Source organism: Rhineura floridana, chromosome 1 (assembly GCF_030035675.1).
Source record: "Rhineura floridana isolate rRhiFlo1 chromosome 1, rRhiFlo1.hap2, whole genome shotgun sequence".
NCBI lineage: Eukaryota > Metazoa > Chordata > Lepidosauria > Squamata > Rhineuridae > Rhineura > Rhineura floridana.
This window is the reverse complement of record NC_084480.1, coordinates 94,227,841-94,245,913: the sequence shown is the minus strand read 5'-3', so window position 1 is coordinate 94,245,913 and position 18,073 is coordinate 94,227,841. Positions and strand designations below refer to the sequence as shown.

Genomic DNA, 18,073 nt, shown 5'->3' with positions numbered 1-18,073 from the left:
TATATCTTTCTGTGTAATATTTCATTGATAACTATGAACAATGGGGCCTTCCTCTCACGAAAAACATGTTGATGCAAATTTATTGGCACAAGTATAAGAAGTGGATGGTATATAAGCAGTGGCCTAATCACTGACATTGCAAAATGGTTACCAGTTGTTGTCCTGTGGCATACTTTTCTGTTTTGCAATCAATCCATGATTTGTAAAATAATTTATGATGGAACATAGAAACTCTGTCCATCTTAGAGTGCCTGTTGATCCTTTGGATCAGGCTATGTATACACAGAGTCTGTTTCTTTCCACCTACCTTTCCGGCAGGTAAGAGAGGGCATTCTCGATTGTGGCTCCCACCCTCTGGAACTCTCTGCCATATGATCTTCGGCATACCCCCTCCCTGGTAGGTTTCCGCCAAAAATTGAAAACTTGGCTGTTTCAGCGGGCATATAGGATTCCTGGGTAATTTTAGTTTTATAGCGTACAGATGTGGGTGGGTTTGATAATGAAAGACTGATGTTATAATTGTATTTATATGTGTATTTAATTTTATGTACGCTGCCTAGAGTGGCCGTTCATTTGGCCAGATAGGCGGTCTAAAAATAAATTATTATTATTATTATTATTATTATTATTATTATTATTATTATTATTATTATTAGTATGGAAAGAAACAGAGCAGAGTACATATACTGTACTTGTAATCTGGTTTCTAGCTTTACAGTCTCTTGTATTTTTACAAGCACTATACTACTTTAAATATACCTTAAAAAAAGAAAATAGTGAGACTCCAGTAAAAGAGAGCCTTTAATCAGATATTGTTGCCCCCAGGAGATTTGTTCTAATTTTAAGCAGTCTGCCAGGCTTCACCTAAGAGAAGGTTATGAAAATATTAGAGACAATTCTAAAAATTACATTTTACTTGAAAGCTCAACTATACAATTCTGCTTTTTTTCCATTTAAAAAGGCATACATAACCTACATCAATAAATAGCTGCAACTGAGAAATTGAGCAAGAATGAGCAAGTAACTAGGGCAGTAGTAGGGGGTGGGTTTTTTTATATATATATTAACTACTGAAGTTTCCAAACTGTTTCAGATCTCTTCTGTTCATCTGCAGAGTATCAAATACATCTTCTGTGTGAAATAACACAGGGATGTCTTAGATGGCATTATTGGGCGCCACTTAAGTGGCTTTTCCAAGGACATAAGAAAAGCCCCACTGGATCGGGTCAAAGGCCCACCTTTGCATCCTCTTCTCACAGTGACCAACCAGATGCTCACAAGCAGGACCTGAGAGCAACAATGCTTTCCTCATGTTTGATTCCCAGAAATTGGTATTTGGAGACATGCTGCCAGCGGCAATGGAAGTAGAACACAGCAGTCAGGGATAGTAGCTATTGATAGCCTGATCCTCCATGAATTTGTCTAAATCTCTTTTAAACCAATCCAAATCTGTGGTCATTGCTACATGAAAGACCCCCTTTACACTACCTTCATAGAATCATAGAATAGTAGAGTTGGAAGGGGCCTACAAGGTCATCGAGTCCAACTCCCTGCTCAATGCAGGAATCCAAATCAAAGCATTTCCAACAGATGGGTGTCCAGCTGCCTCTTGAATGTCTCCAGTGTCGCCCACTACCTCTCTAGGGAATTCGTTCCATTGTCGTATGGCTCTAACAGTTAGGAAGTTTTTCCTGATGTCCAGTCGAAATCTGGCTTCCTGCAACTTGAGCACATTATTCCGTGTTCTGCACTCTGGGACAACCGAGAAGAGATCCTGGCCCTCCTCTATGTGACAACCTTTCATGTACTTGAAGAGTGCTATCATATCTCCCCTCAGTCATCTCTAGGCTAAACATGCCCAGTTCTTTCAGTCTCTCCTCATAGGGCTTGGTTCCCAGTCCCCGGATCATCTTTGTTGCCCTCCTCTGAACCTGTTCCAGTTTGTCTGCATCCTTCTTGAAGTGCGGAGACCAGAACTGGACGCAGTATTCAAGATGAGGCCTAACCAGTGCTGAATAGAGGGGAACTAGTACTTCACGCAATTTGGAAACTATACTTCTGTTAATGCAGCCTAATATAGCATTTGCCTTTTTTGCAGCCACATCACACTGTTGACTCATATTCAGCTTGTGATCAATGACAATTCCAAGATCCTTCTCACATGTTGTACTGCTGAGCCAAGTATCCCCCATCTTATAACTCTGCATTTGGTTTCTTTTTCCTAAATGTAGAACTTTGCCTTTATCCCTGTTAAATTTCATTCTGTTGTTTTCAGCCCAATGCTCCAGCCTATCAAGGTCCCTTTGAATTTTCTTTTTGTCTTCCATGGTATTACCTATGCCCCCCAATTTTGTATCATCTGCAAATTTGATAAGCATGCTTTGTACGTCCTCGTTAATAAAAATGTTAAAGAGCACTGGGCCCAGGACCAAGCCCTGTGGTACCCCACTCCTTACTTCCGCCCAGTTTGAGAAGGAACCATTGATAAGCACTCTTTGAGTATGATTCTGGAGCCAACTGTGGATCGATCTAATAGTTGTTCCATCCAGCCCCCATTTAGCTAGTTTACTAATCAGAATATCATGGGGAACTTTGTCAAAAGCTTTGCTGAAGTCGAGATATATTATGTCCACAGCATTCCCACAGTCTACAAGGGAGGTTACCTGATCAAAAAATGAGATGAGATTAGTTTGGCAGGATTTGTTCTTCATAAATCCATGTTGGCTCCTAGTAATCACTGCATTGCTTTCAAGGTGCTTACAGTTTTACTGCTTTATATTCTGCTCCAGAATTTTTCCAGGGATTGATGTTAGGCTGACTGGTCTGTAGTTCCCCGGTTCCTCCTTCTTGCCCTTTTTGAAGATAGGGACAACATTAGCTCTCCTCCAGTCATCCGACACTTCACCGGTCCTCCATGATTTCGCAAAGATAATAGAGAGCGGTTCTGAGAGTTCTTCAGCCAGTTCCTTCAATACTCTAGGATGCAGTTTATCGGGCCCTGCCGATTTGAACTCATTCAAAGTGATTAGGTATTCCTTGACCATTTGTCTATCAATCTCAAGCTCCAATCCTGCCTCTTCTGCTTCATGTTTCCCGGGAGGGTCATAGGCCCTTTTTTGGGAGAAGACTGAGCCAAAGTAGGAATTGAGCACTTCTGCCTTTTCTTTGTCATCTGTTATCGTTTTGGCATCCTCATTGAGTAGCTGTGCCACCATTTCTTTTCTCTGTCTTTTACTATGGACACACCTGAAGAAAGCTTTTTTGTTGCTTTTAGCATCCCTCGCTAGCCTCAGCTCATTCTCAGCTTTAGCCTTCCTGACACCATCCCTGCAATTCCGTGATACCTGCTTGTACTCTTCCTTTGTGGCCTGGCCTTCTTTCCACTTCCTGTATGTGTCCTTTTTTGTTTTCAGATAATCTCTTAAGCTTTTTGTGAAGCCACATTGGCTTCTTCTGCTGTTTCCCCCCTTTTTTCCTTGTTGGAATTGCTTGCTATTGCGCTTTTAGAATTTCCTTTTTTAGAAACTCCCACCCATCTTGGACTCCTCATTAGGGTAGCTTGCCATGGAACTGTAGTTACAATTGTTCTGAGTTTATTAAAATCAGCTTTCCTGAAGTCCAGGGTGCGCGTATGGCTACTCTCAGCTTTCGTTTCTGTTAAAATCAAGAATTCAAGTATGGTGTGGTCACTTTCCCCCAGAGTTCCTGTAACTGTCACTTCATCCACCAAATCATCTCTATTGGTTAGAATCAAGTCTAGGATCGCTGATCCTCTGGTTGCTTCCTCCACCTTCTGTAGGAGGAAGTTATCTGCAACACAAGTCAGAACTTCAACTATAGCATCCCCATTACTTTTCAATGGGACTTGTTGCCCAGTTCCATTCTGGTTGTAGTCGGCTAGCTAAGTGCATGACAAGTTGCAGCTGTATTTAAGTGTGTACAGTTGCCTCCCCACTCCTTGTGGCAAGTCACAGAAAGCACCACAAGTGCAGGAGGACAAAAAAAAGGAAGAGGCTAAATTTTCCCAGTGTCCTGGTTTGTGATAAACCCCACCTCACTTTGTCTTAGGTTTCTGACTATGCTTCTCACTTCCTTCCATCTCTCTCTCTCTCCTCCCCCCTCCCCCCAAAAGAAGAACTCATGTACAGGTGTTAGGGCTGGAAGCTGGATTGTACTTGAATACTGGGCATTGTGGAAATGTAGTCCACTTCTTGTGTCTATTGTTTCACTTATGGGAAGGGAGAATCAAGGCAGCTCATATACTGGTCTTTTTCTAGGTGTGAAAGGACAAATTTGTGGAGTGGGAGGGTTTCACTTTTCTCCAGAATCCTGAATGCTAGGAAGGTGCATATCTTTCTTCATTCCCATCCCTTTCTTTCTGCTCTCCTTGATCTATATATTTTAACCATCCTATTTGTGTACAACTATCACACTAAATTTTATAGACTGCATAAAAATGTTAACAACTTGAAAGAGAATTCCTTTAATTATTTTTAGAACTGAATCCTTCTCTAGTTATAAGCTCAGGACTTATAACTAGAACTAAGAACTAAACTTGTTCTAACAGTAGACTACTACTTTGTACAGCCCAAGCGCATGGTTGGTAGACAAGCTGCAGAGAAAACAACAATACATATTGGAGAATGTGTCTTCTTAGGTAGATGGAGCTTTATAGGTCAAGAATCTGTCTGAAACTTGGGGGTCAGTGATGTAATGTCATTCTTATTCTTACTCTTACTCGTGTTCTTATTCTTAAGAACATTACTTGGTCTTCATCCTAAGGTCCCAGGGTGGGTACAACAATTTCAAATACAACATTAAAAACAGTTTAAAACCATTTCAATCACAAAAGAGGTGCATCTTCAGGATTTGCCTGAACTGTATAGTGAAGATGCCAGGCACATCTCTATGGAGAGGGAGTTCTACAACTGGGTGGCTCCCACAGAGAATGCCCTTTCCCGGGCCACTCCCCCTCTTGGAGCTTCTGAGGGCAGTGGAAATGCCAGGGAGGCCCCCTCTGCTGATCTTGGTGTCCAGGCCCCATGCATTGCTGTCCCTGATTCATTATTCGGGGTACCTCTATGTAAAATGCATCACAGCAATTCAGCCTGGAAATTATGAAACCGTGATGTATATTATTGATGAACATAATGTGCTGAATCTAAGAGCATCTGTTGCTTAGCTTATTGCTTCTTTTTCTAATTACATTTATATACAACCTTGCCTCCAAGGAGCTCAAGATGGTGTACGTGATTTCCCTCCTCTCCATTTTATCATCACAACAACTCTGTGAGGTAGGCTAGGCAGAAAGAGAATTACTAGCCCAAGGTCACCCAGTGGGTTTAATCCTTGACTGGGGATTTGAACCCTAGTCTCTGACTCCCAGGTCCTAGTCCAACACTCTAATCACTATACCACACTGGCTGTCTCTGTTTGCTTTGGTTGTTCTGGATTAATACAATTTTCCTTTTCAGTCTTAGCTATTAGTGCCTTACCTTTCTTGTCTTCTGACCTACTGTCGTGCTGAGTGCCTTAATACCTACCATGCTGCAGAATACTCTTAAATTCCAAAATGACATAACATTGGTTTACTTTCTTTAAATAAAGTGGATTTGTTTTCAGGATATCCATTAGGGAATTAATTATCTCTAATTATCAAATTTAATTTTGAAGCTAAACTCATTTTATTCTTTAATCACCGTAGTTCTACTTAAGAGAATAAAATTGGAGTCTGAAATGTTTTTTGCCCATTAAAACTATCCAGTTTTCACCATTTGTAATTGAATTGCAAACTGAAGCTCTCTAAATATTTCCAATTTGTGCCTCTTTCAGTTCACCATGAAATTGGATGATTGGACCTATCGTGTAGGTTATGAACAGTATGATTGCTGCTTTATATTCAAGATTTTATCTGCCATTATAGAATTAATCAGATAAATATCCTGCTGCCATTTGAATGTTGTACTTTCAGGAAAATATGTGCAAATTACGAGGTTATGTATTTATCACTGAATCAATAACATGGTTTGAATATTTATTGCCCAGTGGGAATAGAGTACAGACATGGGGCAGAAAATTCCTCTTTTCCCTTCCGTATCTTGCTTCTGCACGGTGCTGTGGAATTACTGTTGCCAGATGTCGACATGCTTCTTTTGAGAATAACAGTATCACTCTTATACAGAATGCCCTGGATTATTTGCTTCCCTACCAGAAGAGCGTTGCGTGTGGGCGGATTATCGGCATTTCAAGGTCCATGCAAAGTCTGTGAAGCCATGACCTACTGTAAACATAGCAACATAGGACAGAGAGGAGGGGGGCATACAGCTGACTGATTATTTTGAGAAGACATGTTCCAAGAAGTGCTGAACTTGGATGTAATGCAGCAGGTTTCAGAGAGGGTTAGCGCTGTTCAGGATGACTATTATATTCTGCTTTTTTTTTCTTTAATGTAGTTGTGTGGTCATGGCCTTGTAGACTAAAGAGATCAAATCATGAGCAGCTGTAATGCTGTGATTTGCAACTATTGCAATGTGTTTGTGTTAAGATCACATTTCTTTGACTGTTTCATGCATTTTCTTTTATATCTGTATTAACCAGAGTCTTTTATTTTTTGCAAAACACAGGGACATTTTGTAAAATATTTTATACATCTTATATTTCGCACATGTAAACATTGACAACTGTGATAATTTAATATCCTCTTAATGTTTGTAGTTTGTAAGATGTTACTTGGAATCAGTTGATTTCTTTTCATTTTTTCCTTCCTGGTAAAAAGGGAATTTGTTTGCTTGTTTCTTACATTTATTTGTTTCTTACATTTATATCCTACCTTTTGTCCAAGGAACTCACGGTGATATGCATGGTTCTCCCCTCCCCATTATATCCTCACAACAACCCTGTGAGGTAGATTAGGCTGAGAGGCAGTGACTGGCCCAAGGTTACCCAGTGAACTTCATGGCTGAGTGGGATTCAAACCCTGGTCTCCCAACGTCCCAACCATTACACCACACTGGCTCTAAATTTATTGGACCTGTGTGTGTATGTTTAAAATCCCAACTTTGAAAATTTGTAATATATGTGAAGGTATATTTTGCCTAAGGTATAGTTAATGTTCTTTTCCATTATTTACTTCCAGGTCCTTCAGAAACTTTTAAATCACTTCAGAAAAAACAAAGGCAAAGTGCTCCTTTTTGCCTTTTCAACCAAGGTGAGTGTGACGCCCTTCCCTGGCTCTCCCTGTCAGGTCCCTACCTGCTCGTGGTTACTGCCTGTCACTAGGCACCACCAGGGACTCCACCAGTCCGGACTGTCCTTTTTTATGGTTTCTCTCCCCGCTCTAGCATAGACCTCACCAGATCCCCCTGCTAGGCAGCACCACCAGTCACGTCCTATAACCCGTATTCCCAGAGACTCTGCCTGAGTCTCTCTATCAGGTTACCTCTGTGACTGGGTGCTTAAGATGTCCCAATCCCTTTGTATCAATGCAGATAATCCTGGTTTGCTCTGAATACTTGTGGTGTTATTCTTCCCTTCCCCGCTGCCACCATTTGTTACCCTTCAGCCTTGGTATTTACCTTGCTCTCCCTTCTGGTCTGTGAAACCCCAGCCAAGGATCAGGCCTTTGGTAAACCAAATATATTTATTAAATAACAGAGATAACAAGATTTCTTTATAAAGGCACTTAAGCATATGGTTTCATCTATCCCTGAGGTACTGGTCTTAGCATTAATCCGAACTCCACACTCTCCTCACATCCACCAACTCTCCACACAATCTCCTCTCAAAAACCCACCAAAACAACCCACTAACTTCCCCCCAGATTCAACTGTCATCCTTCCATTTATACTCTCCAGCCATCCAAACACTCAGCCAATCATCCAGCATTCTACTGCCCATTCACTCCCCCCTCCTCTTTCACTCCACTTACCATGTATCTTCTATTCAAACAGCACTTACCATATATACACTAATACAGGAACATCACAGTGAGCTACATCTAATTTGTAACACAATTGACCATAGCAATGTATAGTAAAGCTTGAAGCACTGAAGACATGGACATCATTGACTGATAGTGTTATATGCAAAATTTGATAATGGCCCACTGTGCACATCATGGTAAACCATAGTTAATGGTTTACTGTGAATGTGTTTGCTTCTGCTTTGCTCCTCCTCTCCAGCAGAAGCCACAAACAAAAATCCTTGGCTTGGCGGTATACTCAAACCAAGGATCATAGTTTGTTTTGTTCAAACAAACCACAGTTGGTAAGCCAAGAACAACATTTAGCTTAATATTATGGTTTGTTGGAGCAAATTAACCATGATTCCACAAGAAAAGTGCTTTTGTGTAGGGAAGAACTTGGAGTCTTATCCAGTGTTACATCATGATCATATCTGTGATTGTTTGGCTGCATACTCCTCTGTGTGCATGCACATATAATGGAATAGATGCATCTACAATTATTGTAAGATGATCTACATGTAGTTTTAATGCTTTTCCCTTATACATAAATATTTTCCTTGTACGAAAAATGTAAGGTGTGAGGCAGGACTTGGATAAACTGAGGGTGCAATCCTGTTCACACTTACCTGGAAGTAAGTCCCATTGAATGCAGTGGGTCTTACTTCTAAGCAGATATGGAATATACTGTGAAACTTTCTTGTCAGTGACTAGGCTAAGCTTTCCTCTTTTTATGTGTGAATTCTTGCAACTGACTAATGGGACTTGAGAAATGGCCCATGAGATAAGGCAGGATTGCCTCGCTTGAATTAAAAATGAATGTATATATAATCTGAGATCTCTTTATCAATTTAATAGTTTGTTACTTCCACTGGGAAAGCAGTGGACAATTTAAATATACAACTGTATATACAAAATGGAATATAAAAAATGGAAAACAGAAATGTTACGTGTTTCTGGAAGCTGATTAAATATTTGTGATCCTGTGACTTTGGAGAAAGAATGTTGGTAGGAAAACTCTGAGCTTTTACAGACCTTCATGACACTTGATCTGTCTGGTTTATTGTGGTTCTTTTCAAATATTACTAATTGCTTGGTCTCCCCATCTCTTGCACCAGTTACTTGATGTTCTGGAACAGTATTGCATGGCATCTGGGCTAGATTATCGAAGACTCGATGGAAATACAAAGGCAGAGGACAGGGTCAAGATAGTAAAAGAGTTCAACAGCATGGAAGAAGTTAACATTTGCCTCGTTTCTACAATGTAAGAAAATGTTGTATCTGCTTTTGTCTAGGTAGTTAGAGATTTATTGCAAATTTACTGCACTCCCACTTGATTGATCTTGCATTTTGTCACTTCCTTGGGAAGAAGCAATAACATTACTGTCTGCTGTTATAAGACTGGGAAGTAGACTGCATCAATCAAGACTATTAGGGTAGAAATGAGTCATATCCTTTACGTATTTTCATATTTCTTCAGTCTTCCTCTCTGTTTTGTGGATCACTTGAGATCTGAAACTGACAAGTAATCATATTAGACAAATAAAAGCCCCCTTCTTTTGTTCCACTTTTTCAACCAGAATAATTATAAATAAGGTTACTTTCAAAGGCTACCATCCTAAATTTCATTTAAAAGGAACCAGTAGTGACATGACCAAATAGAAATTCACAATTTCAATTAAAATTTTAGTTACAGCTACAGCTGTATTTTAGTCTAGGTTCTTAAATCTTCCCTCACAATGTTAATACTCCTTTCACAAGAAGTCATTTCATCTGTGTCACTCATGAACCCAAATGTAAGGTAAGACTACCACCCTTTTTAAAACAAAAATTTGTACATATATGAAGCAAAAATCCCCAAAAGGTATGTATACACAATCAAAACACTCACCAAAATTTTAATAAAAAGAGATACATCTATATTGTGGTAGCTTCATTTTTTTTTAACCTCCAGGTAAAAATAACAGAGGGTCTTGTAGTACCTTAAAGGCTAACATGTTTATTATGGCATAATATTTTCTGGAGTAGAGGCCACTTCATCAGATGCATGAAGTGTTATCCTAAGTTGGTAGGTATATGACATTGATTTAAATTGATGTTGTAATCTGCCTTGAGCAATTGTGGAAAGGTAAAATATGAATGTTTTAAATGAATCAAGATGTGTGTGGTTAAGGCCTCTTAGGCTTAAATATACTGTCCCAACAATTGTTAAGTTTTCCAGTAATGACAGGTCTATAAACATTCAATGGTTTCCAAAGTGTGAGGCGTTGCCCTACTGACTTGCTGAAGAAGCAGTCCCTTATTACTCTAGGGCCTAGTCTGCACTACTGTTCGAAGTGGTGTGGTAGTGCTTTGGATGTGTAGTGAAAACTACCACTCTGTTTTGCACCTTGCTGTATTTGATACTAATATTGCATGCTAGCCTTCAAGGCAGGGGTATATATTGCATGACCTTCATGTCTGCTCCAGCCCCATAATTCTATGGTTCTCTGTACACAATAATATATATGTGGACCAGCAGCTTTCTCAAACTATTGTATGCCAAACTAGAGAATCGGGCTTCATAGCCTCACCTCCAACAATGAAGAATAGAAACATACACACACATCTTTAGCTAATATTGCACTCTACCCCCACAGCTAGGATCTCTTCAAAACTTTCTTTTTGTTAATAGTTCCAGTGCTTGCATATTTCCAGCAAGAATTGTGGGAGAGCCAGACAAACTGACACTCTTCCCACTTACGATGCTCCAGTTTGCTTCTCACAGCCCCCCCCCCCGCTCAACCTTTCCACAGGGATCAGGCACTTAGTAAAATTGCAGTTTCCCTCATAAGTATAAAGTGCTTACCCACATCTCTGGAGATTTTGGTCTCCCACTGTAAGAGCCCAGTCTGACCATGATTCTGAGGAAGAGAAGTGGGACTCCACAGATACCTTCAGTACCACTGGGGTCTGTGTAGAGTCTATTGTTCATAGCTGAGCAGCCCAAGTTATCCATCCTCAAAGACACCTTACAACTGTACACACAGTGTCTGGACCCCTGCCTTGATCCTAGACTCTCCACTTTCACCCTCACCCCTTGGGCTGTGGGGACATCAGGCCCATCAAGAAATCTAAAGAGCCAGCAGACGAGGGCTTGCCTGGCAGCCAGGGGACTTCACTAACAGAGGTCTTGGAGAAAGGAGAAGACAAAAACAGACCTATTGAGAGGATATAAACCTTTCAGTCTCTTCTGAGTCTTTGCTAGGATAACAGTTTTCTATCTGGCTGTCATAGACAGCTTCAGTTTACTGTAGCTCTGGGTTTGTTTATTTATATTACAGTATTTAAAGAATTTTCAAGCCACCCACCATTTGAAAATATTGTGGCAATGTATCATGCCGTGTTATCCTTGTTTCAGTTCAATGGATGACCATCAGGCAGATTAGCAGAGAGAACTGGCAGCCCTTAGAATTCTAGCTTTGGAACAGAAATACTGGCACCTGAGGGAAAAAGAGAGTGGAGCCTCCAGGACAACAGATGAGACTTCTGGGTCCATAGAGATAAAAAGTGACCTGGCATAGTGGGCCACAGCTGGCAGGGAGAAACAGCAAAGGTTGCTCTTTTGGGATGCTGCAAGGATAGGGGCACCACCCCCTATGATTGATTAATACTATGAGATGATGTGTGCGTGAGTGGAATGTATTAAGAGGGAAATTGTATGTCGGTTGATACTCCTGGGTCAGAGCTGGTGGCGTCAGGTGTACAACCACCTAAAGTGAGAGAGCCTAGCTTTGGGTGGGACTCTCTGAGTGAGGGACTGGGGGTTGTGAATTGTGTGCTGGACTCTAGTAGTTGTCTGTTAGGAATTGTAATAGTAGTTTGGGGTAAGGAGAGGAATGGATTTGGGTGGTGGAGTTGCTATTTCCTTTGATTTGTGTGTAATATCTTTTGATGTTGCCTATGACTTTCTTTATGGAATAAGTAGATTTTGTATGACAGATTGAAACTATATGCAGTCAGTGGATGACAGTTGAAATTTTTGGCTGATTATTTATTTATTTTATATCACGTCCTTCCTCCCAGAAGAAGCTCAGGGTGGCAAACAAAAACACTAAAAACACTCTAAAACATCTTAAAACCAAAATACTTTAAAAGCATATTAAAACAAAACTTCTTAAAAGCATCTTTTAAAAAACAGCTTTAAAAACATCTTAAAAGCAATTCCAACACAGACACAGACTGAGATAAGGTCTTTACTTAAAATACTTGTTAGAAGAGGAAGGTCTTCAGTAGGTGCTAAAAGATAATAAGAGAAGGTGCCTGTCTAATATTTAAGGGGACGGAATTCCAAAGTGTTGGTGCCACAACACTAAAGGGCTGCTTCCTATGTTGTGCAGAACGGACCTCCTGGTAAGATGGTATCTGCAGAAGGCCCTCACCTGCAGAGCACAGTGATCAGCTGGGTATATAAGGGGAAAGACAATCTTTCAGCTGGTGAAGAGAAGGATGTGGAAGAGGAGTAGATGATCAGAATAGAGTGTGATGTAAAGAGAAAGTTGTATGTGAGAGATGTAAAAGGTAATGTTGGTGAGCTGTTTGTTGTGTGATTAATGGGAGAGTATTATGGAATGAGGATTGAGCGAGGAATGGTTGTGTATTGTGATGAGTAGTGGACTGAACCAGTATCCACTTGAGTGAACAAGTTGCGGGGGGATGAAAGGGGTACCCCTATAACAGTGATTATGGGCAGAGAAATGGTGTTGAGGGAGGGGGAGGTGTCTGAGAAGAAGAGGATATAGATGATTGCAGGCCATCTTCTCACCCACATCACTTAGCATTCTGGTGTCATTACTGATGTGGCCTCTGGGCTGGTGGTCCTATAACATAATGCCAGGTCACTACACAGTCAGACCATACTCGTCCATGAATTGATAGTGGATGATAGAACATTTGGGAACAACTGAGGCTAGAGAGGGTACTTTTAGCTACTTGGGTAGTTATTTCCTGCCCATTGAAACCTAATAGAATTACTCACTGAAGGAATTTGGTGAATTGGGGCCAAAGAGAGAATGCATACCAATGTGATGTATTAAACTTCAAAAGTAAAAGTTCTTAACAAAATGATTTAGATTTAATCTTTGACACCTGCCCAGAAATTCAACTGCTTTATTTGTAAGGAACATGTGTTTAATATGCTACTGTGGGAGAAAATTATCATAGAGCAAGACCACATTGACACATATCATTTGACTCCCAGAAAAATAAGTGTAGGATAATTTATATCTGATCCAAATAAGAGTACTGAGGATTTGAAGGAGAACAAGACACCACATTTCTCTTGTCAACATGGAAGAGGTTTAGTCAATTTATTTAAAAGAGCATCTTCTTCTAAATGGCTTATTGTGGATTGTCTTCAGCTGGTTTATTAAGTGGTGGAAAAGAAGTGTTTAAAGTGAAGTAGAAACATACATTTTAAGAGTTTTGTAAGATTCATTTCTTTGAAGTTTTTGTTAGAAACTCAAATGAACATAAATTGTGTCCTTTCCTTTCAAACAGAAGTATGGCATATTAGGTTAATTGAATGCAGGAAGAAATTTTTCCTGTAAATGGACTGACATAGGTAATGTAAACCTACTTACCCCTTTCTTGCATCCTGTGTATAGCTTGGGGAAAGAATTAAAATGACCTGGAGGTATCTTGTATAAAACAACATATTCAGTAAATGCACATTGTTTACGCTGTTGTAAAAATGGCTGCCGTTTTCCATCACCAGTATTGTGAGATTATAGAAGCTGATGGGACGCTAGCCATATTGCATTAGAACAGTTCTGGTGGAATCTTGATGGACTATGAAACTGAAGTAAGTTTATTCATTATGATGAGAGAAATAATCCTTGTGGTTTCTACTGAAGGCATTATAATTAATGACATTATTGATAATCTTCCAGAAAATAAATAATTCCACAAGTTTATCTAGGAAAAATACTCATAACAAGTATTGATACTTTATGTAGAAGTAATGATCTTATTTTTTACATATTTCTTCGTCTCTTTATTTCTTTCATTCTAAAGGGCTGGTAGCCTGGGGCTCAATTTTACTGGTGCAAATATTGTTATACTGTTTGATCCAACGTGGAATCCAGCTAATGATCTTCAAGCCATTGACAGGTATAGGCAACTTGTTAAAATTGGTTAGCTTAGAATATATAGGTTTCTTCTCTTCTTCTTTTTTGACACTGGACACTTTGGTTTTGCAGAGCTTACAGGATTGGCCAGTGCAGGGATGTGAAAGTATTTAGGCTTATCTCTTTGGGGACAGTAGAGGAAATGATGTACTTACGGCAAGTTTACAAACAGGTAAATTTTCACTATGTTTTCATTCTTATTGCTTATTTTTGATATCAAATTGTTATATTGGTTAACCAGTTGTTTATGTAAGACTTTTTAAAGTTGAGCCAGTGCAACCCAATCTTTAGCTTAGTTTTATGGCTTTTAAACTAATTTAATAGTTCTCATATATAATCTAAACTCTTCCTAGAGAGAATATAAGGAAAGAAACTGACATTTATCAGGCTGCCTTCAGGAAATGCTCAAATTTAATCCTCCTTTTCATCATTTATTAGAAAAAGACAACATTTATCATGGCAGAGGCATAAATATAAAAAACCCTAAACACTTCTGGCATTTGCCTGTATTTCTCAAGAAGTACTAATCCTTTCATTGAATTACCAAGTTTCACTTCCATTTTCATCATTTATGTCTATACATTTTGATTTTGAAGCATAAGTACATATATAATTGCATTGGGTGACATTAACTTTTTTTTTTACTATTTCCTCTTCTATTCCTCTTCTCTTGTCTCCTTTCCTCCCTTTGTAGTCTCTCCACTATCAAAATTTAGATTATAAGCTTATTAGAGCATGGGGCTACCTTCTCTTTTTTTCTCCTTTTATCACATTGTAAAGCACCATATACTGTATACTGATGATGCTGTATACATAAATGATAAATGTTAGAATTTTCTAGCATTTCTCACTGGCCTTCAAAACCACATTTTCTCATGTAGCTCCACCTAACATAAGTTGCATGGCTGACTTAAGCTACACGTGTTTCAGAACTGGAAGTCTGGGAAATAGTGGAGAGTACAATTTCCATAGCTATTTTCTGAACATAAAGTGGCAACTACATTAAAACAGGGCAATGTTCTCATCTCACAGTTATGTTCCCTTTCTACTTGCCCTTCATGAGATCAAATTGCTGTGACTTTTCCTAAACTTTGCATATTTCTGTTATCATTCGTTGCTTGCTTTTCATATAATGCAGAAAGATCAAAACTTCTGTGTTCCTATGCTGGCAGCTTCATGAAGGCTGCAACCACTGTTTCAGAATTAATAGTAAAACTCAGTTGAGACATTGCAGCCAAACTATGGTTTGACCGTTGATAGTGGCCTGGCTTGCATGCCACACATTTGTCTCTCTAGACAAATCACAAGCTGTAATCAAGGTTTGTTCTTGGATTTATAACTCATACTTTGGCTGGAGGAGTCAAAACATGAGCCCAGGTTCAGATGACATCCTGAACCAAACCCTGACTTGGCTCATGGCAGGAGGTCCATGTGCAGTGGTTGCAATCACCTCTCTAGGGACCCTCATAGTTGCATGTTTGTACTAAAGCATTACATGTGTGACCCAGCCCAATGTGTTGCACTCCTCCTTCCTTTTGCACATGCCAATTCTTCCACTTTCTCATGTGTGGTAATAATAGTTTTGCTGTTCTAATCATGTTAACATGCATTTATATGCAGTCCAATAACCAAAGTTCAATAAAATATTAAAATAAAATTAACAATGACCCAAGAACTGACATTTCATATTTTTAACAACTCTGAGTTGTATCCAACTAAGCCCTACCCAGAGCAGACCTGTTGAAATCAATTGACTTAAGTTAGGTATCCATTAATTTCAGTGGGTCTACTCTGAGTATGATTTAGATGGATATAACCCTCTGTGTGGAAATTATTGTTCTCTACAATAGTTGCAGCTAATATTCGATTATAATTTGAAATAATGAATGTTACTAATATCAGTCTCATGTTTATTTGGGGACAGGAAAAGTAATATTGCTGATAATGTGAGCAGTTCAAAATAAATAATTGTAGAGATTTGGAAGTTCAGGTCTTCTACAGAAGAACATTGTCAAAAACAAATAAGTTTTTAGGCCAGCTACCTTTGACAAGATTTTAAAAACATTCTTAAAAATCCTGTCGTCTATACATTTGGATAATTACCTTAGAGGCAAGATGAATGCATGCTTGAGAAACTTAATTGAAAATATTGCCTTGTAAATTCATGTGAAGTTTCCTAATAGTGTTTTAAGACTATCTTATGTGATCTGTCTGTGTAAAGTTTTGTTTTTAAATCGCAGTGTGGTTGCTGCAAACTAATTATACTTTGGATTGTGATAGAGTCAGGATTTTGACTGGCATATGCAAACACCTTTTTTGTTAGATTAGGAAGGAGGATCATGATACGCATTCAGGAGATTTAGTGTTGGATTAAGTAAGCAATTGTAAAAATATGTGCAATGGTATCAAATATAGGCATTTCAAAACGGCTTACAGTTATGTTTTTATTATGTCTTGATTATAATGTATCCACAAAACAAACAGTTATGTCAGGATGAGGGTACAAAATTATTTGTACCACAGTTTGAAGCACATTGATTGTACATAGCCTAATATATATAAAAATGCATGTGGTCCCATTTCCTTCTTTTAAAAAATGTAAACCAGGGAAAAGAAATATATTAAATCTAAGGTTCTTTATACTGTAGGGCCCCACTTCTCGGTGCCCCGCTTTTTGGCGTTCCGTTAATACAGCGCCAGAGGGGCGATCAGCTGGAGGGGGGGCTGGAGCTCCCCACGCTCCAGCTGATCTCACCGGAGGAGGGGAAGATCAGCTATAGGGCACTACTCTCCTCCTCTTCTGGCGTGATCAGACTCCCGCGCTCGAGCTGATCATGCCTGAGGAGGGGAAGATCAGCTGTAGAGAGCTACTCTCTTCCTCCTCTTCTGGCGCGATCTCCTCTTCTGGTGCAATCAGACTCCGCTCGATCACGCCTGAGGAGGGGAAGATCAGCTGTAGCGTGCTACAGCTGATCTCCTCCTCCTCCAGCATGATCAGCAGGTTAGGTTCCAGACCCCCGTGCTACAGCTGATCCACTTTTTGGCGGTTTTTGATTTTCGGTGGGGGTCTGGAACCTAACCTGCCGTATGAGTGGGGCCCTACTGTAGTACAGAACTGACTTGCTTCCCAGTCCTAGACATATTTGCTCAGAAATGAGCCCCTCTGTGTTCGTTAGGGCTTTGTATACTTGATTGCAGCCTTAGAATCAAATGTTGCTAGGATTTCCGTAATATCAGAATTGATTTAATATCAGGTTTTAAATAGCCTTCAATTGTTCCTTCACAAGAAGAAGTTGAATAATAATTTGGAATCCTCCAAGCCTTAAAGGTGTATCAAGATTAGAAAGCATATTGGTTAAGTTGAAGTTGCGTTGCATACATTTCAACTATCAATCTAAACAAGTCTATATTTATACTGTACATCTTGTCTGCAATACTGCACAAAGTTTCAGTACAATTTATACAGCCTTACTGTGCATAGGAATGTAGCCTGCCATCTGTAACAGAGATGTATGACTCAACTGCCCGCTCTTCCAATGGATCTGAAACATGTTGGGTAATAGCCGGTTGTGATGTCCTGCTTCTGCAACTGATTTCTGCTTGTGCAGATGGGACTTCCCCTTCTTCTCATTTTCATCCCGTCCCCAAAAATATGATCAAGAGGATTGGGGGATCCTCTTGTACAGATTGTGGGGGACAGGGGCTGCTGGAGGAGAAGAAGACTGGGAAGTCCTATCACATCAGCTGGTGCAATGTTGGCTCTTGCTTGCTGACTAGAACCAGTAGGTTGATTCTTGCATCAGAGGAAAGCCTTGGTGGTCCAGATGTAGTCTGTGGGCTGTACATTGCTTTTCCCTGGTTCGCATTAACTAAATTATTATTTAATGCTTGAGGATGGTGATAGTGGGGAGGTGGATTACATGTTGAGATATTCTAATGTCTAGTT

At 39.7% G+C, this 18,073-nt stretch overlaps 1 protein-coding gene across 14 annotated transcripts in view; it reads left to right on the top strand.

Moving 5' to 3' along the window:
• Positions 1 to 18,073, top strand: part of ERCC6L2 (ERCC excision repair 6 like 2) — an 82,034-nt gene that overhangs the window by 36,025 nt on the left and 27,936 nt on the right. For 12 of the 14 annotated variants that reach the window (XM_061626385.1, XM_061626391.1, XM_061626399.1 and 9 more), the window contains 4 exons: positions 7,136 to 7,207; positions 9,079 to 9,224; positions 14,015 to 14,110; positions 14,200 to 14,299. In XM_061626385.1, the coding sequence (XP_061482369.1) occupies positions 7,136 to 7,207; positions 9,079 to 9,224; positions 14,015 to 14,110; positions 14,200 to 14,299 (414 nt within the window). Of the gene's footprint in view, positions 1 to 318; positions 398 to 5,231; positions 5,263 to 6,370; positions 6,399 to 7,135; positions 7,208 to 9,078; positions 9,225 to 14,014; positions 14,111 to 14,199; positions 14,300 to 18,073 lie in introns of those variants that run through there. The other 2 variants (XM_061626445.1, XM_061626458.1) reach the window with 2 other exon arrangements.